Source organism: Hermetia illucens, chromosome 7 (genome assembly GCF_905115235.1).
Source record: "Hermetia illucens chromosome 7, iHerIll2.2.curated.20191125, whole genome shotgun sequence".
NCBI lineage: Eukaryota > Metazoa > Arthropoda > Insecta > Diptera > Stratiomyidae > Hermetia > Hermetia illucens.
In genome coordinates this window covers 11,515,882-11,541,988 of record NC_051855.1, presented here as the reverse complement: position 1 = coordinate 11,541,988, position 26,107 = coordinate 11,515,882, and the positions used below count along the sequence as shown (strand labels likewise).

At 48.1% G+C, this 26,107-nt stretch overlaps 2 protein-coding genes across 5 annotated transcripts in view; one reads left to right on the top strand and one right to left on the bottom strand.

The window, feature by feature from the left end:
* Window positions 1–2,022, bottom strand: part of LOC119660729 (latrophilin Cirl-like) — a 101,989-nt gene extending 99,967 nt beyond the window's left edge. For 2 of the 4 annotated variants that reach the window (XM_038069388.1, XM_038069391.1), the window contains exon 1: window positions 1,060–2,021. The gene's annotated coding sequence lies outside the window, so the exon portion shown is untranslated. Of the gene's footprint in view, window positions 1–1,059 lie in introns of all 4 variants that reach the window. The other 2 variants (XM_038069392.1, XM_038069389.1) reach the window with 2 other exon arrangements.
* A 7,756-nt stretch (window positions 2,023–9,778) lies between these two features.
* On the top strand, window positions 9,779–23,740 carry LOC119660942 (procathepsin L). The gene is made up of 5 exons (XM_038069944.1): window positions 9,779–9,974; window positions 10,086–10,235; window positions 17,825–18,090; window positions 18,864–19,160; window positions 23,488–23,740. Exons 1-5 carry the CDS (start codon window positions 9,858–9,860, stop codon window positions 23,681–23,683), a joined length of 1,026 nt encoding a protein of 341 aa, XP_037925872.1. The 5' UTR covers window positions 9,779–9,857; the 3' UTR covers window positions 23,684–23,740.
* Window positions 23,741–26,107: the final 2,367 nt, after the last annotated feature.

The window sequence follows — 26,107 nt, the reverse complement described above, 5'->3', positions numbered from 1 at the left end:
GGAGGAAGATCTCGATCGCAGTCACGGTTGATGTCTGCTTCCCGAAAAGAACGTATGATGGGGAACGCAGTTCTGAGAAGTCGGTCGCTGGCACCCTTAGGTTTCATCTAGGGGCGGAGTGATGTGACGCAGCGTTCGCAGATTCGGTGAGAAAGTCACCAAATGTACCTCGAAAAACTAGGTCCGCGGAGGGTCCTGGCGATGGCCACCGAGGGTATTAGCGATAGTAATCGGGACTCATTGTTGGCAATTTAGTAAGAACTTTTCTATTAATTGCTCTAGGGCAGAGCTAACCAATTTTTCCCCCAATTCCTCTATTTGTACTTGCAGAGTTGGGCCTGGTATCCAACTAGTTGTATCCTTCAAGCTTCTCCTCTAGCGGGATTGCATGAAAATCCTTTCGAACTTTTAATCCATCCCAAAGAATACATCAATTGGTTTTGGATAGCGAAGGGTCTTACAGGCTCTTCCCAATCAATATTGCATCCAGGATTCCGTGTACTAGTCCTGTATCTTGCAGGATATTCGTACAGTGTGTGTTCGTCTCTGAGGACACTACCTGAACGACCGGTTTTCTGCAGTTCGTCCAACTTCTGGCTGATTTTGGACATAGGAAGAGGCAAATTGATGCCTCAATGGGGGACTATGAGGAGTATATCCTTATTCTGAGCTCCTCTTTGTGAATAACTCGTCATGCAACTGATTCATCCACCTGTTATCCATGGACTCATGCAAACAAACCTATATAACTGGGCAACAAAGGAACAACAACAAAAACAGCATCAGAACCTTCCAGGATCAAACGCTCAGCTGAGAATTGTGTAACGTTCGTGCAGAACAGTAACAAGGACCTGCACGGAACTAGCACAGTCAGAGGAAGAAAGATGCCCAAGTTACTGGCCAAACAGGAAAAGCAGGAACCTGGGAGCATGCCCTGTCTTTTTGACACGAATCCTTTGTTGCTGTCGACTATGTCCTTCTTCACCTGGTTTACTGGCAGAGCACGCATTCACGCTATGCATTCAAAAGCAAAGGGAACACAGGGAATGCTTCATTTACCTGAAATTCCTGGAGAGTTCTTCGATGGTTGACTGCAGGATCTCCAGTCCAGTGTTCAGATCTTGTAACTTTTCACCAATTAATCCCGAAACCCTTTAAGGGAGCGTGTGGTAGCACAGCCGCGACTCCGTGCAACGATCAAAACAATGAATCCCGAATCACAGGCATTGGTACTTACTGAATTGTCGAGATCAGACCCGGTCGCCACCAACAGAAAACTCGTCGTTCCCGGAGAGTCACCGCCGCCGCCGCGAACGCAGAAACGACCCAAGATTCCTTCCGCCCGTCGCGTGCATTCGAAACTCGCGCAAGAAAAAAAAACAAAAGACAATCGAAAAAACCAGTTTGCTTGCCAGGAAATTTCTATTTCACGCACCAGCCCAGCATTCTTTTACGCTACCGCGGAGGAACAGGCTGGCCGACCTGCAGCGACCGTCACTATTCAGGTCCACTTCCTTTCATTCCGGTACACAGCACACACCAAACTTTCTCCTTTTCCACCCAAAATTCGACCGAGGAGTCTCTGGAAATGATTTCGCCCGCCGCGACCAGGTCGGTGGCTGCGTACTCTCAGCACACACTACTTGCTGTGCATCGAAAACAAGAACTATTATTCGCCCGTAGTTCACTTGTTTCTTGGCCTGGAATCACCTTTAATATTCAATTCACACACTTGTCGACGACGCGCACGTTAACCGACTGCCACGAACCGAGAATATTTGATATTTCCACGACATTTACATTGTTCTTGGATGGCCCCGGCCAAACATTGGTGATTCCGAATCGAAAATTAATTCCAATAAATACACAATAGAAACGCCACCGTCACAACCTCATCCGACAAAATGTCCGCCTCAAACTGAATTTTCAATTGGATTCTGAGGAAAAAGACCAAAAAAAGTTTACCCAGCAGCAGAGTGAACGGAGCGTCTTGAGTTCGCGCGACGGTACTGCCATAGGCAAGCCCAGGTTGGTGTGGGAGTCGGATTCGTATAAAAAACTATATGGATCGGGCGCCAATCTGTATAACAGTTCGCTTCAAACATAGCCCGGTATTCAAACGGATACAAAAACATGTAATTCATAAACCGCGTAAGCGAAACTCTCAAAACCGCTGATTTCCGAAAGAAAAGCACAAAATTCCATTCATTAAATTGAACATTTTAAAGCCGCCACACCACAAAATTCCTGTCAACATGTCGCCATTTTGTCATAATTGTATGACAGTTTAAGTGCTGCCATAATAATACCCACTACCGGCATCTACAAAACTTGATTGCATTGATTATAACACATATTTCACGTAGATGGCACTACAGTGGGATGACATAGAAAGTACCAAGCAGAAAAAAAGACGTTGTCATGGGTCCATCCGCCGGAAACAAAAACAACATATTCAAAACGGTCCAACAAGAATGTTGCAGACACTCCAATTAAATAACAACACACATTTGTAATCTGGGAAGCGATTATGCGATGGGGGTGTTCGTGGACATTAGAATCCCAGTTATTGCACTAATTTCCGAATTCTTCCTTACCAAACCGGTTGCCATAAAGTTTGAAGTGGGGGTGGCAAAAACGGATAGCTACATATATGGTGTCGGTGCGCGCTTCCCACTGAGAGTACGTGGTAACCGCTTCTTGAGAAGATCCGCCCCCAGATGAAACCTAGGGGTTTCAGCGACCGACTTCGGAACTGCGTTCCCCGTCATACGGCGAAGCGAACGTGACGTTGATTTGGAGCGCAAACGGGCTTCAGCCTGGATAAGGAGACAGCCTTTTTGTGTCATCCGATCTGGAGCTGGAAGAAATGCTCTCCCCGCGCTGGAGAACACAGTACGGGCCTTCATATGGAGGCTGCAGCGGCTTCCGGACGGCATCCGCCCTGACCAGGACGTTCGTGCACGTGTTCAGTTTCTTGGGCGCTCAGACAGGTGCGGAAGACTGTTGGGTGGGAGGTGTGGCTTTAATGCGTCGAAAATTGTCCCTCAGCAGACGCAGCAATCCCGAATTTGTGAGGCCTGATCTTTTCTCGAAGACCGGATCACTTGGGAGTCTTGGGTTCTTCCCGTATACTTTTTTACTCCCCCTCGGACACCACCTTATCGTGGTGGGGGAGTCTGTAGTAGTTTACTACAACACTAAGGGTGTCCAAAAATATGAATATGGAAACGATGGATTTAAACTCTCCAAGTGGTAAGAAGTCACAGAGTTCGAATCCACCCGCGACCATGAGCAATCATGTCGCGGCCGAGGCGCGGATTTTGGAGGACTCACGCTACTGGTTTAACGCCGGTGTGTGGAAATGGATCCAAGCGGTCCGGACATCGTGAACCTGGAAAGGCCCGAAGCCGACAGCAGAAGAGAGCACTGCGAAGGAAGATGAAGCACCATGGAAATGAGGACATGGACGTGGCTGTACCACTAGGCGCGGTAACGCCCAGAGAAATCGGACACAAGGAAGCGGAATCCCCGGCGGAAGGTGGGGATAAACTGGAAACCCCGGTAAGATCCACACTGGACGCACCAGACTCTTCTGTCAGCGACAATAGACTAAGTTTATGTCGAAAAACATAAAGATTGGTCAAATCAATCTGCAGCATGCCAAAGCTCCCTCCTACCTGTTGGCAGCGAGAATGACAAAGCTACAGGATTTCCCCTATATCTTTGTGATGCAAGAACCGTGGGTTCGATTTAACAGAATCTGTGGCATTGGATCAGTAAAGGGGGCTAGGATCTTCTACGACGAAAGATCCATAAGACCGGGAGCTTGCGTCCTGATGTCAAGACGGTTAGAGGCAACTATGCTGAGACAATATTGTTCCCAGGACTTAGCTACGGTCATCATACAATACCAGATAAATGGCGAGAGGAAAAACATCATAGTTGCCTCCGCTTATTTACCCTATGATTCTTTGTATCCTCCACCGACGCAAGAACTTAGGGATCTGGTGGCGTATACAGAATCAAGTGGTCTCGAACTCTTAATAGGTTGCGATGCGAATGCTCAACATATTTGTTGGGGCAGTAGCAAATGCAATCCAAGATGGGAGAAGCTATTTGATTTCATCACTTCAGCTGGTCTTATGACTGCAAACGTAGGGTGCGCCCCTACGTTCGTGGGACCGAGAAGAAGCGAAGTAATTGACCTAAAAATCTGCACCTCAAAAGTATTATATTTGGCGAGTGCTAGACGAGGTCTCTCTGTCAGATCACCGATATCTAGAATTCAATCTGACTATTGCGGGCGAACAGTCTGCAGTACAAAGACGTCCCTTAGTCCCTAGAAAAACGGATTGGGAAAAGTTCAATGAACTTCTTGGCAATAAAGTACAGTTCCCTAGGCGACTAAGGACTCCTTTGGTGCTGGAAGATGAATTGAAAACTCTGAACTGCACACTTTTAGAGTGCTAGGCCAAAGCGGTAAAACGGTTCCTTGGTGGAACCGAGAACTGCAAAAACTCAGGACGTGCAGGAGCAACCAGGCGACTTCTAAATCGTGCTTGCAAAAGTAACAAGAACGAAGACTGGTTAAATTTCAGGAACTCACAACGTGAATATAGGAGGCTCGTGAGGTGCTCGAAACGAGACTCCTTTAGAGCGTACTGTGAGGAACTGGACGACGAAAGGAGACGTCAAGGCTATGCAGAGTCCTCAAAAGGGATGAGTCGGCCAAGTTGGATTCTCTTAGAAAACCCGACGGTACTTTCACGAGCTCCAGACTGGATTCAGTACAGACCCTCCTGAAAGTACACCATCCGGGAGAACGGGTAGGGGGAGAGTTGACGGTTCTTGCAACCCCTTCCAACACGCAAGCGTTGCAAGGGGAACTGGAACACTGCGAAAGCGGTTATTACCCATGAAAAGGTGAGAGCTGCCATGCTGTCCTTTGAACATTTCAAAGCACCTGGCATGGATGGCATCTATCCGGCAATGCTAAAGGAGGGTATGGAGCATTTACAGCGACCTCTAAGAAATATTTTTCGAGGATGTCTTGCTCTGGGCTACGTGCCTTCTTCTTGGCAACAGGTTAAGGTAGTTTTCATACCGAAATCTGGGAAAGATGACTATTCTAATCCAAAGAACTTCAGACAGATCAGCTTGACTTCATTCTTGCTGGTTCGAGCCGAACTCCCGCAATTTGTATTTGGGGTTGGATTTGAGGCTCTGAAGCACTGCGTCATCTACTTGCGCGATAGCCAAGAAGTCGAGTGAGGCGGGGATATTTATCTCGGAGACATGAAACAAAGCGTCAGCAACTATGTTGTCTTTGCCGGACACGTGCTGGATGTCTGACGTAAACTGGCTTATAAAGCTCAGATGTCGAACCTGACGAGTGGACGCTTTGTCGGGCTTTTGTTCCAAAGCATATATGAGAGGCTTATGGTCCGTGCACACTGCGAACGGCCTGCCTTCAAGGGAGGAGGAGAAGTACTTAATGCTCAAGTACGCGGTGAGCAGTTCACGATCGTAGGTACTGTAGTTCCGTTGAGCGGGGTTCAACTGCCTAGGGAAGAAGCTCGACGATTGCAAGACGTGATTCACCTTTTGGTGAAGAGCGGCACCTACTGCATTATCAGAGGCATCAACAAAAACGGCCAGAGGTGCATCTTGCAGAGGAAATGCCAAGAGTGTAGCTTCAGCCAGTTGCTGTCGGGATTTATTGAACGCACGGACAGCCTCTGCAAACCACACGATCTCTCGTGTGTCCTTAATTTTGGGGCCAGATAAGTACGCGTTCAAAACGGGTTGGTGTTGGGCGGGCTTGGGCAGAAAACGACGATAGAAGTTTACCATGCCCAAGAACCTCCGCAAATCCTTTACAGTTTTCGGACGCAGGAAGCTTGTAATCGCTTGCACCTTGTTTGAGTCGGGCTGTATTCCTTCAGGAGAAATGAAGTGGCCGAGGAATCTCACCTTTGTTTGAAGGAACTTACATTTCTCAACGTTTAGGACTAACCCGGCCTAAAGGAGACGTTGAAAAATGCACTCGAGATGGGCTAAATGCTCAGACTCTGAGGAAGAGGCGACCAAAACATCATCCAAATATACGAAACAGAAGTCGAGGTTTCGCAAGACCGAGTGGATGAACCTTTGAAAAGTTTGCGCCGCATTGCACAACCCGAAAGTCATCCGTGTGAATTGGAAGAGTCCAAAGGGTGTGCATATTGCCGTCTTTGGAATGTCTTCTGGAGCTACAGGGATTTGGTGATAGGTCTTGGTTAAATCCAAGGTCGAAAAGATGCGGCAGTTTGTGAGATGATCCGCAAAGTCGGAATAGGATATTGGTCTGGAACAATCTGCGCGTTTAGCCTTCTGTAAACCCCACATGGACGCCATTCGCCGTTTGGCTTAGGGACCATATGCAGTGGGGAAGACCAACAGCTGTCCGAAGGTCTCCAGATACCCTGTTGCCAGCTTCTGGGATGGTAGAGGACGCACCTTCGAGAAGATCGGGGAACCAGTAGTGTTAATGTGGTGCTACACATTGTGCTTCACTGGTTTGGAGAGACTACACTCGGTAGTAATCTGGCTGAACTTTTGGAGAAGTGCCCGAACACGAGAGTCGGTAATGTCTTCTAAAAGTACGGAAAGATTATTGCCTGGGTGAGATACCATTTGTCCCGACGAATTAAGGTTGGTCATAAATTGTTAGGCGACGTGGCGCTGTGTTCTGGGTGGCCGTCACCAGGACCCCCCGCTTACCTAGTTTTTTGCGGCAGGCGTGAATTTACAAGGGATTGTACATTTAGTGGCTTCATCGCCGAATCTGCGGTGGTACCAGCAAATCCCTCGGTCCGTGGACTCTCCTGACGACCTGCTACCTGATCGCCCTTTTCGAGTGGCAGACCGCGAGTGAGCTCGTGATCTGGCGCCCGAATGCTGAGCGTCCAACGTCGCCCGCATCTCGGCCACACTGGCTGTTAAGGCGGCTATTTTGCGCCTTAAGTCGCCCACCTGGTCCGATGGCTGTTGAACGGCCGCTATGGTTGGGCGTACGTGCACCTCGTGTACTTTGTTGGACGCAGCTGCCAGTGCCTCCAAGAAACCTGGGACGCACGCGAGGACCGCCTGGGTGCCTTCCGGGAGCCGACGCAGCCAAAGGGACTTCATCAACTCGTCATCGATCTTACTCCCACCCAATTGCTTCATTTCGCGCACCAATTTGCTGAGAGTTCGATCTCCCAACGTTAGGCCTGCCAGCAAGTGATCCAGTTTTGGTGACTCACTTACTGACAGGCGCCTGATTAATTCGCTCTTCAGCAGTGAGTACGAAGCCGATTTCATTACGTCGGACACCAGCACCAAGGACTCCTCGTCCAGGCCCACCGCCGCGTGATTGAAACGGGTCGCGTCCTAGAGGAAGTGAAAAGAGATCCACCGATGCGAACACTTCGACGCCGTCTCTTGCGGCGATTTAAATTTTATTTTTACCATCTAAAGGAAAATTTCAATATAAACAAAACAAATGGCGGCGTCTGCTGAGGAGGCGGCTGATGGCGGAGTATCCTGCCCCTGCGCTGGCGCGTAGTATGTCCTGGTTCGTCAACGAACGCTACACCCACAGCGATCACCAGGCGATCTTCTTTGAGACATGTATCCAGCCACAGGGCAAAGACCCATCATGCCCGAAACCGAGAAAGATTTCAGGCTGGTCTGCAAAAACAGAATGGACGAACAGACCTTCATAGAGCTGTGGTTAGATCAACCTAAACCTGCTAAAGCAGGCGCCTCTACGGAAAGAGCTGTCCATGTGGCCCAATGCATCGCCAAAGCATGTGGCGTGTCCATGTCTAGGAGGTGCTCATTAGAAGACCAAACTACTGGTAGAATGGTGAACTGGCTGGTCTTCGATCAGCCTGCCACTGAGCCAGAAGAGCGGCTCAGAGGGTGGTAGGTAGAGTCGATCGGGGGTAAAAACAGCGCGCCTATCAGGCAGCCTGCAAAACCCTCAAGCTCGCCCCATCTAGAAAAGCAAGAGGAAATGCTTTAAGGAGCTCTGCTCAGAAGCGGACGTAAACCCGTGGGGGGTGCCTACAGAATCGTGATGGGACGATTCAGAGGCCGTTTATCTTCGCAGATCACGTGTCCTACCCTCTTGCTGAAAATCATTCAGGGGTTATTCCCCCAGCAAGAGGAGAGCACCGACACATTCCAACTACCTCTGAATGTGACGGCAATTCCGCCATTCACCAGAGACGAGCTGATGGACATCTGCGGTAGAATAGGAGATAATAAAGCGCCGGGACTGGACGGAGTACCGAATAAGGCCCTTAAGTTTGCCGTGAAATCCAGACCGGACATGTTCACTGAGTTGTTCGAAGCGTGCATGTCCGAGGAGATATTTCCAGCGGCATGGAAGCGGCAGAAGTTGCTACTTCTGCCTAAGCCTGGTAAACCTCCAGGTGAAACATCCTCATATAGACCCATATGTCTTTTGGACACTGTGGGGAAAATGTTAGAGCGGGTAATAGATTACTCCCGGTTGTTGATGTCCGTGGACAGGTGGTTACCCATGGCCAGGACTGTAGCCTCAGCAGGTGGCACCGATTGGAGCCTGGGGTCAGGAGTGCTGACGGAAGGGGCCTGCTTCGGCTCGTCCGTTAAGGACAGGGTCCCAATTAGATAGGTTCCCACCTGAGTAAATGAAGAATCTGAGCCTAGACTCAGGTTCTCCATCGATGAGCTTAGGGTTGCCCCTTCACTTGGGGTTGGATCGTCACGATCGAGGTTTAATTGTGTTTGTTTAACAGGTTTATGTTTTTGTTTTTTTGTTTTTTCATAATTGGCTGCTATGACCTCAGTTTTATCAGGGAAAGTAGGTCGATCTCGGCAGAGCCCCTTTTTGCCGAGACAAGGCTAGTTGAAACTGGGGGTCGCCTGGTACTCAGACTTCACCGTTTACGGCCACATCTTAACCCCTGTGACCATTCAGCCCTCGGTAGCCACACTTTAGCTTGCGGTTTTGATTACCGCTTGGATTCAGGTGTCACCTCCCATTTTCTGAAGGATCTTCCTTACTGAGCTCCCTCACCACGACAAGGTAGGTAGTCGTTGAGGGAGCTACAAGACGCTAAGTCTCAAAGAAAAACACAAGAAACGACCAGCTCTCCGACGATAGTATGGGAAATTTTATTCCACTAGGTGGGAAGGAAAATTGAGGCTTAACGTAATTACATATTGTCATTATAGATGGCCCCACATTGGGCGCCATATGTCAAAAGACCATTCTAAGTAGCCGGAGACGACCAAGAGGGGATAACTATCCCAAAAAAAAACAAAAAACAACGAAATTGAAGGTCCGTCCCACATTCCTGAGCCTGGCTAGCATAGAGACGTACAAGCAGCTGTCGACGGAGCACTTCGATTGAGCTTCAATATTTGCGGGTGGACCTTCATGGTCAATTTCGCCATCTTTTTAGGTTTATACGCTCTCATATCATCAAATTGAAAAAAAATTCAAGAATTTCGGAAGCGGACCCCTTAAATTTAGGGAATTTGAATTGCTTCGCTGAGGTATATAACCAAATGAAATTATAAATCGTTTACCTCATCAAAACGTCAATGACGCGTCCGTAACCCTCACAAGAAAATTCTAATTAAATAACAAGGAAATGATGCCAACCATTGCAAAAAAAAAATGCAAAATTTCATAAATGAATTTCGCTGAAACTGAAATCATGGACAGTGCAAAGTGTTGGACTGCCAGTCGCGGGGGGTCTACCAAACACCAAACTACCAAACCGACAAGTATTCATAAGTGTGCGTATTTGATATTTATGGAATATTAATTAAATATGAAATTTCAATTAAATATTTTCCTATTAATGACGGTTTTAAGTTTATCAAAAGTTCAGTGTCGTGTTGAGGAAAATGGCAGAATTTTGGTGTACGATGATTTTGAGGATTACAAAGTAATTTACTGGGTTTTTATCGTGGAAAGACATCTTACTTTTTATCTATTTATACAAGGAGAAAACGGATAGTATCTTTTACGGATTATCTTTTTGTTGATCATCTTGCAGGGTCAGAATAATAAAACATATCGTCCGTTTGAAGAAATCCGTTGTCGAAAAGCGTACGAAGAAAATTGTAAACGGATTAGGGCTCATAATTCGTTATACCAAAGTGGAAAGGTGGCCTTTCAGTTGAGAGCTAATTGTTTTGCGGATTTGGTAAGTGTGTTTTCCTCTGGCCTTATTAAAACCATAAAAATCTAAAAATACATATAATTATTTGAATTACCTGAATTATAAGTGTGGTCACAATTTTGGAAACTTTCCTGTAAAACGAATCACTCTTTGCAATAGATAAGCCAAGCGTTGACTTTCATTATGTCTTGGAAGGCGAAAAATATGCTCAAATAATAGCGTTTGGTTCCTATATCCATTCGGTAGCGTTTTCTGTAATCATAGGCACTACGACCGCGAATTTCACCTCTCTACCAACCTTGAGGAAGCAAGAAATTCTCCATCCTCCACTATTCCATCCTATGTAACTCCAAACTTCGAGTCGAACGGACGTGTTACATGGACTTTCTATCGCGAATATTCTGCAGTTTCCCTTTACCTTGTTCTTTGAGCCTTTCCTTGAGTAACCTGGTGCTCATTAGCTTCCGCGGCTCTGTGTTGGACACCCTTTTTCAAATGTATGATGGCAACTTCCTCGTCGATTTATGGTACTCTGTGTGCCATTTGTAAGGGGCCGGAATCTATTCGCTCTAAATTTTTAGACTGCGATGGGTACTGTGGTGCGACCTTCCACGCCAAATGTTTGGGTATTCCCTCTTCCTTATCGTTGTAACACCTGCTGCGGTACCACGCTACCTGATGCAATCCAGCTGCTGCATCAACACACGGCGACTTTGGCGTCGATTCAATATGCAGTTTCAAAATCGCCCTCACAAGTTGCAGCTTCATCGAGCGTAGCCTCAGCTCCTGAGATGCCGCTGACTGGCTCTGCTTATACCTTGCCGGAGACTGCGGCCAACAATACTGGCGTCATACCTAAGTCGCCTCAGTCGACTAATTCTCCGCCTCTATCTGGCACGTACTATTCCAGTGCGTCTATAAAAGATTGTATCAACCCGACTACGTCCGCTAGCCAACTGAAAAATCGTCCTCCATCCGAGGGACATATTCCCAACTCATCATCGGATGCGCTACTCACTTCTGGCAATTGTCCTACAGTCACTGCATTAGCACCACCTTCCTGCTTCCTCCTGTGGATCATCAACGCCCGCAGCCGCTGAATCGCAGGCCTTTCCGACCACCTCATGTCGCCTGAGCGGCCCCCAATTGAACGTTGCCTCCCCGCCAAAATAGCTGTTCGTGTCAAGGCTAGCTTACTCCACCGGGTCCGACAAAATTCTGGCCTATATCAGAAGCAAAACCAACTCAACTTTGTTACCTCTTTCATGTGTGAAGCTGACGAAGGATGGCTCTCCTGATCGAGTGATAGCTTCCTTCAAAGTGACATATCCCCATAACTTCGATGCTATCGTCCAATCTTCCTTTTGGTCACAGGGGGTCTTCGTCAAGGCTTATCAGAGGACTAAGCTGCGTGAAAATTTCCGGCCCACCCACCTGCCTCGCCGAACTTGAATAATTTCGGCAACTATACACTCTTTTACCAAAATTTAAGGGGTCTAAGGACCAAAGCTGTCGGTCAAACTGTCTGCCTTAGCATTCCAACATCATGTCATCTGCATTTCTGAAACCTGGCTGGATGACAGGATTTCAGATTCTGAGCTCCTCGAAGGTTACTCTGTCTTTCGTTGTGATAGAGACTGCACTGCGCTTGGCAGCCCCCTCTCCCTTCTCCGTGCCGAAATCATCTTTCCCTCCTCATCCAGCTCTCGAATTCGATGTTCAGATATCCCGACTCCACTTTCCGGTCCCTCGCAACCCTACCAAGTTCAACTTTCGTAAGGCGAACTTGGAAGGTCTGAACTCAGGCCTGGCGTCAAACAACTGGGTCCCCCTCCTCTCTCCATTTATGTGTGACCAAGCACTCAACACTTTCTATACCATTTTATCTGGTCTTCTTCCTCGTTACTTTCCCCCTCTCCTCGGTGCTTACGCTCTTACCCTGTCTGGTTCACCACTGAAGTTAGTTTAGGGAACCCCTTGCCATCCAGTTTCTCCGCCGGTCGAGTTCTTCGCAATAAGAAGGGCCCGAACATAATGCGCAACACGACTCCATCTGCCAGCGCTCTTCAGGATCTCCCTGACAATGATGTCTGGAGAGAGCTCCCCTGTGTCCGCATGAAGCTTCTGACGAAAGCCATCCCACCTTTCGCAAGAGAAAAAGGTGTGTTCAGCGTCGTCCGCCACTCCATTGCAGAACACACAATCCCAATCCTGTGGAGGTAAGACTGAAAACCTCCATGCCCACTTAGAAGTTGGGTAAGGAAGTAATCAGTCTGACACTTTCAGTTCAGTCATGGGTCTAAGTTGTCGATGATCCGCGCAGTCCATCTGCCTCTTGACACATTTTGTCAAGGAAGTTGATACTTGATAAGGGTGCGTTGACGTTCTCTTAAGTTTTCGCTCTTACGGCGGTAGATAGCTTTACGTTCCTCGGTAAGGAGGGCAACTAGTAGATATAGGGCCCCCAACATTCGCCAATAACCGACTCAAGGCAGAAATTCCAGCTGCAGTCTGCATATCCGTCGCATCAAGATGCCAATTCTGTGCCTATTCAACAGTGCGTCCGGCATTACCGCCCAGGCATGACTCTTCAGGTATATCGAGTCTCAGCAGACTATGGTAGGGAGTATTGCAGAGGTCCGTCCCTAGGATGGATCCCTGTGTTACTCCCGACGTGATTTCCATCCGCCTCTGGCCCTCTAGCGTCTCATAGAGAGGGAGCGGTCTTTCAGATGATCCCTCAAGATCTGGAAGAGATAGCTTGGCACGTGGAATGAATTTTCTAATGTGCCTAACATGTCTGTCCATCTTACGAAATTGAAGGCATTTGTGACATCAAGCGTTATGAGGAGCACTATCCGCTCGATGAACCGCATCTATGATCTCCATAATAGTATCCACTGTGGATCTACCTGTTCTGAACCCGAACTGCCTTGGGGATAAGTCCCCGACATGCACGGATCGCTTCAGGGAGGCTACTCCTGATGACCTTCTCGAGCATTCCCGGCCGTGTCAAGCATACAAAGCGGTCGGTATGCAGATGGGAGCTCCGGGTCTTCTTTATCCTTGCTGATCAGCGCGAGTCTGACCACCTTCCAGCCCTTCTTCAAGCAAGCTTTGAAGACCAAAGTAGCAAGTCTTGCCGTTGTTGGAACACCAGTTTGTAAACTTCCGCTGGGATGCCATCAGGACCAGGCGTCTTCTTGTTTTTCATAGTGACCCCAAGTCCGCGCAGGCTAAGATGGAGCAGGTACTCTCAAGGAGCTGCTTCAACTAGAGCATTTTCAAAAGTTCTGAGTCCACCTTATCCCCACCCAGTTGCCTTGTTTCTCGAAGCAGCTGGCTGGGGCTACGGTCACCCAGCCTCAGCTCGTTGAAGAAGGGACTCAGCTTCGCTTCCTCACTCACTGACAGCCGGCTTATGAACTGCTCCTTTAGCCGGTTTTAGGAGCCATCCTCCAATATATTTGGGGCGCAAACGGGCTTCAGCCTAGATAAGGAGACAGCCTTTTTTGTCCCCCTATCTCGAACTGGAAGAAATGTTCTCCACGCTCGAGAACACGGTACGGGCCTTCGTATGGAGGCTGCAGCGGCTTCCGGACAGCATTCGTCCTGGTCAGGACGTGCGTGCATGTGTCCAGTTCTTTGGGCGCGGAGGCAGGTGCGGACGAGTGTCGTGTGGGAGGTGTGGCTTTTATGTGGCGAAGGTTGTCTTTCAGCAGGCGCAGCAATCCCGAATCTGTGATCACTTGGGAGTCTTGGGTTCTCCCCGTATGCTAGCTCCGTGGGGCTGGCAGCAAACTCCTCTCGGCGGGTTGTTCGTAGACCGAGTAGGACGAGCGGCAAGACCTGAGTCCAGGACGACTTATCGCGAGCCATAATGGCGGTTTTCAGCGTCCGGTGCCAACACTCTAGCATCCTATTGGATTGCGGGTAAGCCGCAGTTTGCTGGCGTTTGAATCCCAGGAGTTTGCCTAACTCTGAGAAAAGGGTGGACTCAAATTGCATTCCCTGGTCAGTGATGATTATTGCAGGGCACCTAAGCGAGGGATCCACTCTCGACGGAGGACTTCGGCACAATATTGCGCCGTAAAGTCCTTTAACGGCCTCAGGCCACCGCGTAAACCTGTCGACGATTGTGAGGCAATACTTGTAACCATGCGAGTCTCGCAAAGGTCCTACGATGTCGAGGTGTATGGTGTGGAACCGCTTGGTAGTGCGGGGAATACATGCCTGGTGTCTTTACACTTCTGGCAAGCGTAAGAAGGCCCAGAAGTTGATGTCCTTATTCATGGAGGGCCAGAAATATTTCTCGGCGACTAACCGATTTGACGTCCTGATACCTGGATGCGTTACGTCGTGAACCGCGCGGAACAATTCCTTGCGAAAGGTGGAATGGATGGCCAGGGTCCCTATTTCGAGTATTCGCAGCAGAGAGAGAGGTTCGAGCCGAAGATGGGCAATTCCCGAAATTTATATTTGGGGTTGGATTTGAGGCTCTGAAGTACTGCGTCATCTACCTGCGCCTTGGCGATAGCCAAGAAGTTGAGTGAGGCGGGATGTTAAGCTCGGAGACACATGACAAAGCGTCAGCAACTATGTTGTCCTTGCCGGTCACGTGCTGTATGTCGGACGTGAACTGGCTTATAAAGCTCAGGTGTCGAAGTTGACGAGGGGACGCTTTGTCGGGCTTTTGTTTCAAAGCATATGTGAGAGGCTTATGGTCCTTGAACACTGTGAACGGCCTGCCTTCTAGGAAGAAACGGAACTATTTAATGCTGAAGTACGTGGCGAGCAGGTCTCGATCGTAGGTGCTGGAATTGCGTTGAGCGGGGTTTAACTGTCTGGAGAAGAAGCTCCACGGTAGGAATTTGCTGCCGCCAGTTTTAACGGTTGAGGAAATAGCCGATGGTGCCCGGGTACGGGAAGAACCAAAACCTCCGCACCAGTATCTACGAGATAACTGCGCCGAGTAAGAGGGTCATAAATTGTTAGGCGACGTGGCGCTGCGTTCTGGGTGGCCGTCGCCAGGACCCCCCGCGGACCTTGTTTTTTGAGGAAGACGCGAATTTACACGGGATCATACATCTGGTGGCTTTTTCACCGAATCTGCGATAGTACCAACAAAAACTTCGGTCCGTAGGTTGTCCTAATGACCTGGTACCCGATCGTCCTTTTCGAGCAGAAGATGCACCCGAACGCTGAGCATCCAGCGTCGGCCTCATTTTAGCCATACTGGTCACTAGCTGAATGGCCGCTATTGTTGGACGCGCGTATACCTCGTGCACCTTATCGACCGCAGCTGCCAGTGCCTCCAAAGAACCGGAGAAGCACGCGAGGGCCGCCTGGGTGCTGTCCGGGAGTCGTCGCAGCCAAAGTGATTTCAACAAGTCGTCGTCGATCTTACTCCCACCCAATTGCCGCAGCTTCATCCTGCTGATTTGTTGGTAAAACTTCCGTGCCTGGTGCGATTGCTCTCTGTACTTTTCGAGTTCCTTTTTCCATCTGTGAAGTCGCTTCTCCGCTCGACGGAGTTCTTGGTAGGTTTCTGCTCGTGCCCGCGTTCTTTGAGAATGCAAGATTACTCGGTATGCAGCATTTTTCTGTTCGTCCGCCGATGTCTGAGGCAATTCCTTCGTAGGCTTGTAATTTCAGGCGTACAGTCACCAGAACACAGGTAACTTCCTGGGACGCAGTTTCCTTTTGGGAGCCGAGGCATTACAAGCTGCGGTAATGAGCCTCACTGTTGAATGAGCTAACGATTCAGTTGCAGTTCTTCTGTCTGCGCCTTGGTCTTGTCGTTTATTTACATCTCTTGAGGGAGCTTCGATAAATTTTGCCACGTCGATTTTCCCGATGTTTCACCTGGTAGGCGTTTGCCGGACGTAAAACATTGGGAAGAGCCGTTGGTCACTCCAAAGGAAATGTACTGATGATCACTGGCCGTGAAATCTTCCAGAAGGTACTGCCGTCCGGCAAACACCTACGAGGTGCCTGGTTGCATCGCTGACACTAAAGACTCTGTAGCAAAAGTTACGTCAGGGATAGTGTCCTTGCAGCCAGGTCGTCGAAATGTCAGAGTGGTATTTAGGAAAATGAGTCCTGTCGTAGTCTGTATGCCTCGAGAATCTGGCTAAGGCATGCCCCATTCGAAAGCTCTGGCGTTAAGGTTTCCTGCGACTAGAATTCTCCTTTCCGTGTTTCTAATCTCATCCTTCAAGGTGGCGAGCCTATTTCGAAAAACTTGGATAGATTCTTACGGTGTGAACCCAAACGAAGCTGTTCCCTCGACCATAGGCCCGCACTCGCAAGTTAACCGTGTTTCTCACCCATGTGACAGCAGTGCCAGATATATCGGCATACCACGATGGTGACTTCCTATCTCGACACTGTTCGCTGAGAAGCAACAGGTCAACACTTCTTTCTTGCACCATCTGCCCCATAAGGTCGTGAGCGGTTGCACTCCTATGCATGGTTGCTTGCAGGATGTCCTCTAGAATTAACAGAGGTAACTCCCATCCACATCTGGGCAATGCCATTTTATCGCCCCCTCCACCTCTTCCGTATTAGTGAGACAATCCAGCTCCCTTATTTAACATCTACCTTAGCGTCATCTGGTTTGGCGCTGTTACAGACTTCTCGAAAAACTTACGTGAGAGGAGGGAGTGCGAATGGCTTCTGACCGTGGTTTACTCCTTCTCTTTCTCTTTGACGTTGATGTCGTAATGGACCTCGACTTTGCTACAGTGGAGCCACTCCTCTCGCTATTCAACTTAGGTTGTTGTCGCTGATTTTTCTTCTGTTTTTGGCGCTACTTGGTCCTCTTGGTTACCGCCTCCTACTGCGTCCTCGACGGCAGATCCCCGCTGTTTTCCCCTCGCCTCCTTTTGTCGATTTTTTGTTCCCTCATCTGGCGGACTGAGGGCACTGCGTTTTTTGCCCAACTAGGGGATTTGCTTTTTCTTCAGTTCCTCTTCGACTGTCATTCAGGAGTTTCACTGACGTGCAATAAGGTCCAGCCATTCTTCCATCTCCATTATGCCATATGCCATTTTTGACATCCATGGAGATGTTTCACTGGACGATAGTAGCAGCCTTGATTTTACGTAGGATCATCCTGCACTTCTTCTGCCTTTCTTCCTCTAATCGTGTCTTTTGGATGAGGACCACCCTCTCCGGGGAGATGACTTGCATTTCCGCCTGATTGGAGGATTTGTCACCCTTTTTCCCGGACAAAGGGGTTTCACGCAGCTGGGAGTTTGCCAGCTTTTCTTGTGGCCCCTTTTCTGAACACGAATTCGATGGCATCTCTCCTTTCTGGTTACCAGGATTCTAAGCTTCTACCGTGTCACTCCTTTGTTCCCTTCCAGTCGTCTACCGTTGGGAGAGCGGGCCTTTCTACTTATCCAGGAGGTGACCATCATAACTTGGGGCGGAGATTTTCAGAAGATAAAACACTGAAGAAGGGAACAGTTGGTCCCCGAAATATGCATTTGTATCCTTTTCAAGATACCATTAGTCAATAAAGGAAACTATCTTCAAAATCAAATCTTTTATTTCAGGGAAGCTTCCAAAGTTTGACCACCTCTTTATATGTATTTTTTCTTTTATAGAACTCACAAAACTACCTTAAAAGTCATGTTCGTTTGGTGCCTAGTCCCCGGATACCCTTAATTGACGCTCCAGCTCAAATAGTTGGAGCCTCCATACATAGATCTCGGGATAAAAATCAAATTCCCGATTCATTTGATTGGAGAGATCAAGGATTTAAAACTCCACCGAGAAATCAGTTAAGTTGTGGATCATGTTATGCATTTAGTATTGCTGAAAGTATCGAGGCACAGGTGTATAAGAGAACTGGAAAGATTCTGGATTTAAGGTAATAATAGTTTAGTAAAAGGCGAATACGGTTTAACGGTTTCGTACCAGGGCAGAGGCAACTCGTCAGATGCTGTCTCACCTCTGCCCTGGGGACTGAAGAGGTTTTGACATGACTACGAATTATATTGAGCGTAAATTCGTCAATATTTTGGGCCAAAGCTTGGCCAGAGCTGAAAATATATTATTTGAGTATTGAGGGGTCCTAAGCCCGCATCCACCTGATGTCGGGCCGGACCAAATGGGGAGAAACTTGCTCCTTTGTTTTTTGATCCACAGAGCCCTCGTTTGGGTTTAGTACCCCAAGCTTCAAAAATAAAAAGCGAAGATGGTTTCACGGTTTCGTATCAGGGCAGAAACAACTCGTCAGGTGCTGCCTCACCTCTGTCCTGGGAGCAACGTGATCGAAGCGGTTCACTTTATATAATTCGTAGAACATGACATGGCCAAGATGGCGCTTTTTATTTTGGAACCTTGGGTTGCTAAACCCAAACGAGGGGTTCGTGGGTTAAAAAAGGAGGGAGTCAGTTGCTCCCCATGTGGTCTGGTCTGAGATCAAGTGGATGCGGGCTTAGGACCCCTCAATCCTCAAACAAAATAGTTATTGTTTAGTTTCAGTTTAATTTCGGACCAGGGACGAAAATGTTTTGATTACTCATTGCCTTACACGATCAGTTTGGCATTACTCTGAAATAATACTGAAGCCAAACTGATCGTGTAAATGGGCTCCTAAAAAAGACAATGTAAAACCAAATATATCATTTTTTTCTTCAGTGAACAACAGATTGTCGACTGTAGTACACGTACCGGTAACAAGGGTTGTGCTGGCGGCTCATTACGGAATACCCTAAAATATCTTGAGCAATATGGTGGACTAATGCGTGATAGGGACTATCCATATCGAGCAAAAGAGAAGCATTGCCGTTTTGCTAAAGAATTGGCTGTTGTACAAATAAGTTCATGGGCAATTTTACCGAAACATGATGAGGAAGCCATTAAAGTTGCCGTGGCTACAATTGGACCAGTTGCCGTTTCAATAAATGCTAGCCCTCAAACTTTCCAACTTTACAGGTAAATATTTCTTGATATTCTCTGAATTCTATACTAAATTGGAACCGTGGTACTTTCTTCCCAGTCAGATGGTGTTCTACCTTCCCGAATAACCCGATTAAAGACTTCACTGAGCCACAGAGTTAGGTCCCTGTTCTTCGCTTCCCAGAGCTCAGATGCGATGCCGTCAGAGGCTGTGGCTTTTTCCGGTTTCATTCGTTTTATTGTTTCCTCGACTTCAGTTGCACTGACAGCTACCTCTCTGTGGATTAACGTGGGTACCGTCACGTGGACCTAATTTCACGGTCTTGATGACCAACCTTATGTATGAGGCCCGAAAGGTTCTGTTCGTTTGAACACAATCACAACCCCCATGAAACTCCGACTAGGGGGGGGGGGTACCAAGGTTTCGTAGCCAAAGCCACTTCAGATGAGTCCCTATGCGGACTCTGGTCTGATCGCCCTAATAAGCCATGAAGCATTCTCTCGGTGCAACCACAACGAGGTTCTCCATAGCCACTTGTCTTTGGGTTGGTCATCAGGGTTGCTATCTCATCTTGCTCACCGTCACCTTGAGCACCAGACGCCTTGACAGGTGGAACTGCTCCGAATGTCGGTACAATTGCAGTGTGAAAAGCTCATCAGCAGAAAGTGGAAGGATAACGTCGATATTGTGAAAACTGTTTTTGGTCGTATCAATTCTCCTTGGCAAAGGATGGAGGCGTCATTTTACTATTGCAAAAATCACGCATTATTCAGTCACGGTGTGGTGTGGACGCGTTTGTCCTGCCTACTAGGTATACTGTGGGCTAAACAGCACTGCAACGATTTGAACTGGGTCATAACTAGCGATTTTGGGTCGGAAGTCTTCTGAGCTACCCACCGGATCAGCTTACGCGCATTCCACCGTCGAGTCTGCTCCGGTACCTCCGGAACCTCCCATCGCTGTCGGAGTAACCAAGGCTGTTAGCTTCAACGACCTATTTTATCAACCGCCGCAGGTGAAACATATACACCTACAGAAGGTTGGGTTGATTGAGTCGTTCTCTGTGTGGCTGAGGTGGTTTTGTTGCGTCGGGAGACGAGATTTCAGCCTTTCTCTTTCTTCTTTCTCTGCTTCGGTCGTCTGGTTCTGCTCCGGTGGTCCGCCTCTGCTTCGCTGACTAGCGCCATATGTCTGGGGAATATAAAACCACAGAGGCACGATCCCCCTCTGGCAGCGGTCGCAGTCAGGATGTCCACTTTTGGCAGCGCTTGCAGGCGTCACAATGGACCATCGGGTTAGTCGCAGACGTGTCTGAGGATCTGAGGAGGGTTCCTACGTCCGGCTAAAGAAGCAGTTCATATGTCGATTGTCAGTGAGTGATGAAGCGATGCTGAATCATATGTTGAACGAGCTGACGCTGGGCGACCCTACCCCTAGACAGCTGGGTGGGGATAAGGTCGGTTCAGAGTTTTTGAAAACCCCCTGGTTGCAGTCGCTCCCGGAGATCACCTGCGCTATCTTGGTCTGCATGGACTCGGGGTGGCAGGAAGTGCTGTAACCGCCATGGTCAACAAAGTCTACGAGGTGTACTCCTGCCTCGTGGCCGCAGAAGTGCCAAAGACACACGTGGTGCAGTTTCCAAGCTTACGGCGACTGTGGGTACGCGAAACCTGCGACTAGCTGTCACGAACACCTCTCTCATACGCACTGACGGCTACAAACAGGTGGACGTGAGTCTCGGATTTCATCGAACGTTTTCGTGGCAATTTGTTTTGGCGGATATTAGAACCCTAATTTTAGGGGCAGACTTAGGGTCGACCTGCAGAACAAAGCCTTTATAGACCTCGCAACCTCTTTAAAGTCATCAGGAACAATTTCCACCAGCGCAGACGACACTCTTTCCATTGTTTTCGGTGACATTGTCGACCATCGCATTCGCGCACTTTTCCGAAAATATCGTAAAATCACTGCTGAAAGTAGTCCCTCCCAGTCGGTGAAGCACGATGTGTGGTATCACATCAACGTTACCGGTTCCTCGATCTTCTCAAAAGTGCGTCACTTATCACCCCAGAATCTAGCTGTTGCAAAATAAGAGTTCGATGAACTCATGAAACAGGGTATTTGTAGACCTTCCAATAGCTGTCCAATAGCTGGTCATCGCCGCTCCATATGATGCCTAAGCCAAACGGCGATTGGATTACAGGCGTCTGAATGCTCAGGCAGTTCCCGACCGATACCGACACCTCCTCCACTCATCCATGACTTTGCGCATCCACTGACAAACTGCCTTGTTCTCTCGGCCTTGAATCTGGCTAAGGTGTAACACCAAATCCCTGTTGCTCGCGAAGACATACCTTTCGGACTCTTCTATTTCACCAGGACGTGGAGACATTGAAGAGGTTCATCCACTTTGCCCTACGAAATTTAAACTTCTGTTTTGGTAGCTTCTTCTTCCAAATCTGAACATTTGAACCATCTGGAGTGCATTGTTCAACATCTCTTGGAGGTCTCGGGCTCGTTCTAAACGTTGAAAAATGTAAATTCCTACAGAAGTAGGTAAAATTTCTCGGCCGCATGATCACCCCTGATGGATTTCAATCAGGCTCAGACAAGGTTGAAGCGATCAAAAGCTTTTCCCTGCCAACCACGGTGAAGGATCTGACTCTTCTATCGTCATTTCTGGTCCTCAAAGTTTACTTGTCTGGGCCCAAAAACAGAAGACTCTCGCGAGGTTGGGTGGCTTACTGAGGCTGTCCAGACGTTTGAAACTGTCAAACAACAGATGCTACACTTCTGGCTTTTCCTCGGACAGATGCACCCCTAGCCGTGTTCGTCGATGTCCCAAACTTGGCAACCGTTCAGCTTCTTTACTAAACAACTCAACCCAGCTCAACGTAACTCCAGAGCCTACGATCGTAAGCTACTCGCCACGTATCTCTCCATTAAATACTTCCGCTTCTCTCTTGAGGGCAGGCCATCCACCGTATTTACTGACAACAAACCCCTTACTTCATGCTTAAGCAAAATCCCGACACCAACTTCGGCAACTGAGCTTCATCAGCCAGTGTACTTCCGACATGCAACATGTGTCTGGAATAGACAACGTCGTTGTAGACGCTTTGTCACGAATCTTGGAGGTCATAGTCCCCGTCGCGGCCGGCAATCACCGAGGCGCATAAAGACGACGCAGAACTTCAGAGCCTGAGGGAAAATTCTAAATACAAGTTCAAGGAGTTTCCTATCTTTGGCTCAAACTCCTAAGAGTAAGTACTCTGCGAGACCTCACGGAAGGGACCTGGGCCATTTATTCCGCCCGATTTTCGCAAGGAAGTATTCCACGCTGTACACGAAGTTGCGCATCCAGGCATCAGGACGACGGTTAGTCATCGGAAAATATTTCTGGCTGGTCCATGAACAAGGACGTAAACTCTTGGGCCAGAAGTATAAGATCAACAAGCTCGTAACAAAGGAAGTAGGAGTATACCATCGACCAAGCGCTTTGATACCATCCACCTCGGTATCACTGGCCCTTTGAGAGACTCGTGCGGATACAAGTGTTGCCTCAAAATCATTGACAAGTTTACACGGTGGCCTGAAGCAAAATCTCTGACTGACACGACGGTTCAATCATGGGCCGAGGCTCTCTGCCAAGAATGGATCCCCCGCTTCGGTGTACCAGCCGTAATTATCACGGTCCAGGGAATGCAGTTTGAGTCTACTCTTTTCTCGGTTTCAAACGTCACAGGACCACTACAGACCATCTGCAGTCCAATGGGATGCTGGAACGTTGCCACCAGACAGTAAAGACGGTCTTGAAGGCTCGTGAGGATCCGTATTATTCTCAGTTCTTGCCTTTCGTCCTCCTCGGCCTTCGCACAGCCCACCGAGAGGAATTTGCGGTTAGCTCCGCGGAGATGGTATATCTACGATTCCCCGCCGATCCTGTGCTAGATATCAACCCCAGGGACCTTGAGACATGCTCGCAGGTCCTCATTAGGGTGGACGCTCCTCGGAGGCCGCTGCACCCAGTAAATGAGGACCCCTTTAAGGTCCTGGAGCGAGGGGACCATTACTTCAAGCTCAATGTTGGAGACGGCCCAAATGGGTCTCCTTGTCGAGACTGAAGGCCTTCGTCGAAACGGGGGATGCTCCAAAAAAAGCGTCAGGTTGGCCCGGTAACCTCACTGACGGGATCATGTCCCGGGTTCCTCCGCTAAACCCGCGCGGTTTCAACTGTGATGTGGCGGCGCATCGGAGGCAAAAACCACCAACTATCTCTGGTCTGGTCTGGTCTCCCCTTAAAACTATATGTTTCTGTGAATTTTTATTTTTATTTTTTTAATTTTAGATTTTTATTTTCAGTAACGGAATCTATGACGATCCAGATTGTTCGGCGGATATGGTAAACCATGCTATGCTTGTTGTTGGTTACACCCCGGAATATTGGATTATGAAAAACTGGTGGGGCGATAATTGGGGTGATGGGGGCTATATGAAAATTAGACGTAATAGAAATTTATGTGGATTAGCAAATTATGCAGCTTATGCCATTGTTTAGATTTTAATTAATAAAACAATATTTTGATATATCTTTAATAAAAAATTAAAAAATTAATTATTTTTTTTATTTTCAAAATTCTTTTAAGGATCATTACCACCTCCTGCAAAGGCACATGCTTATGCGACCTACCTCGGTTCAATGCACAGGAATTTCCATGAAAAACTTGTTGAGGTGGACGGTTTTACTCACTGATAAGCCGGAGTAAAAAGGGTTGAGCCTAGGTCTGGTTAGACGATAGCAGGTGTTGATTCAACCCGCGTTCTGCCTTTGAACTGTTGACTACTAGGGGATTCCGGATCTGGAGTCCTTGTCCTGCGCTTTCTTTTGTAATTTTCCAGAAGAGGTAAACAGCGATTCCGATTACCAGAGAGAGGTCGATGTAGCAGACTCCCAGATGATAATATAGGCTCTTGTGCCAAGCCGCCAGCCGCGGCGGTGGCAGTACAGTGCGTTGGTGGAGGCAAATTCACTAAGGTAATGCAGTCGTGGTTCATGCCTCCGATGTGCTACTACAATGATAATTGGAAGTAGTTCTCCTGGGAAGATCGTATTTCAGCTCGTTGAGTCGTTCCTTGATGAATGACAGTTCATAGAGTCGAGGGTGAAACGAAGCTGGTTCGGTAGATATGCTGTTTTTACTGCAGTTGGTGTGAGGTAATATGCTGGGATACCTAGGAGTTGCTGGTTCAATGCGTAACCTGGGCCGAGTTGAAGGATTCCTGCTCTCTGCAAGAATGACTTGTTTTACACCAGTACTGCAGAGAATGTGGGCTATTGGCACCAAAAATCTGATGTCTGATTCGTCTATAGGTGGGGCACTCACATAGAAAACGTTCCGTGGATTCCGCTTCCTGATTACAGGATAGAAAATTCCTATTCTGAACTATGCCCAGTCAGAATGCCCACAATACTTCTGGAAGCCTTCCCGCTTTTCGACAGTATAAACTTCGTCGTATGTTTGTTTGGTTCTGACAGGAAAAGTTTGGTGTGCTTAGCAGCATTAAGGCTCAGCCAACCGTCATTATGGGAAGCTTGTTCCCAGTTTTTAATAGCAGTATTAGCCAATGGTACTGACACTCTAATTGCCGTCCGGGGACGGAGGCAATCAAACCCTCTTTTGCTAAGGCATCCGAAATTTTATTTCCCTCTACACCAGGGTACCCAGATTAGGTTCACCGTGTTGAATCTAGAAACAGAATTCAATCGATTTCTACATTCCTGAAAGATTTTTGAAGTGATCAAAGGACTGGTCAACGTCCTCAATGCAGCTTGCGATGCGCTTGCCCTTCAACTGCCCTTCAATCATTTACGTTGCCGCCCTTAGGATCGCATATAATGCAGCTTGAAAGACTGTTGTATACTGTCCCAATGGAAAGCCTAATTCTCACTTTTATTCGAGCGGTAGACTCCGGCTCCAGAACTCTGTTCTGTTTTTGAGCCATCGCGTTAAAAGACGTCAGTATATCTTGGTACCTTAACCAACCACACTACGGATGCATAAGCGTACATCGGCCTAATGATAGCAACATATATCCACAGTACTACCTGAGGCCTAAATCTCAATGTCGCGTCACTTCTTTAGAGAGTTCAAGGGTTGTACCCCTCATCTCTGGAAGACAAAGACCATGTAGTTTCTGAGGGACCTGAGGGACTTCTGGCGAATGTGACGCTCAACCAGTCTCTCCAGACATTTCAGAGAAAATTATGTGAAGCTTTCCTAGGCTTTGGTATGAAGACTACCTTCACCTTCTGCCAAGAGGAAGGCACGTAGCCCAGAGCAAGACATCCTCCTTTAGCATGACTGGGTGGATGCCATCCATGCCAGGCGCTTTGAAGTGTTCAAAGGATAGTATAGCAGCTCTCGCCATTTCATTGGTAACAAGCGCTCTCGCAGTGTCCCAATTCCCCTTGCAGCACCTTCATTTTGAAAGGTTTGCAGAAGCCGCCAATTCTCTTCCTCCCACTTCTGAGACCTGCTCTCCCGGATGGTGTACTTCCAAGAGAGTCTGTATATATATAGACCCAACTCTGTAGTTCGTGAAAGTACCATCCGGTTTTCTCAGAGAGTCCAACCTGGCCTATTCATCCTTATTAAGGACTCTGCACAGCCTGGAAGTCTCTCTTTCACCAAGAAGTTAGGAGGTTCTTCCGCTTACCTCTTTGTCAAAATGTGGTTCCCGAAAGTGGAGAGTGGAGTCATGTGCTCGGAGAAAGTGGTCAGCGAGGACGATCACCTTTTCTGTGGGGGGGGGGGGATGTTTTTGGGGTAGAATCGCGTTTTGTTGGACAGGTTTGCCTAAACGCAGGCAGGTTTTCCTGAGTTCGCTGTATGTATAATACCAGGGTTCAGTTTGGGGTTGGAGAGCCAGTTGTAGAGATATTGGGTGTAGAGGGTGAGGATTCTTTCGCGGACCTGCCTAA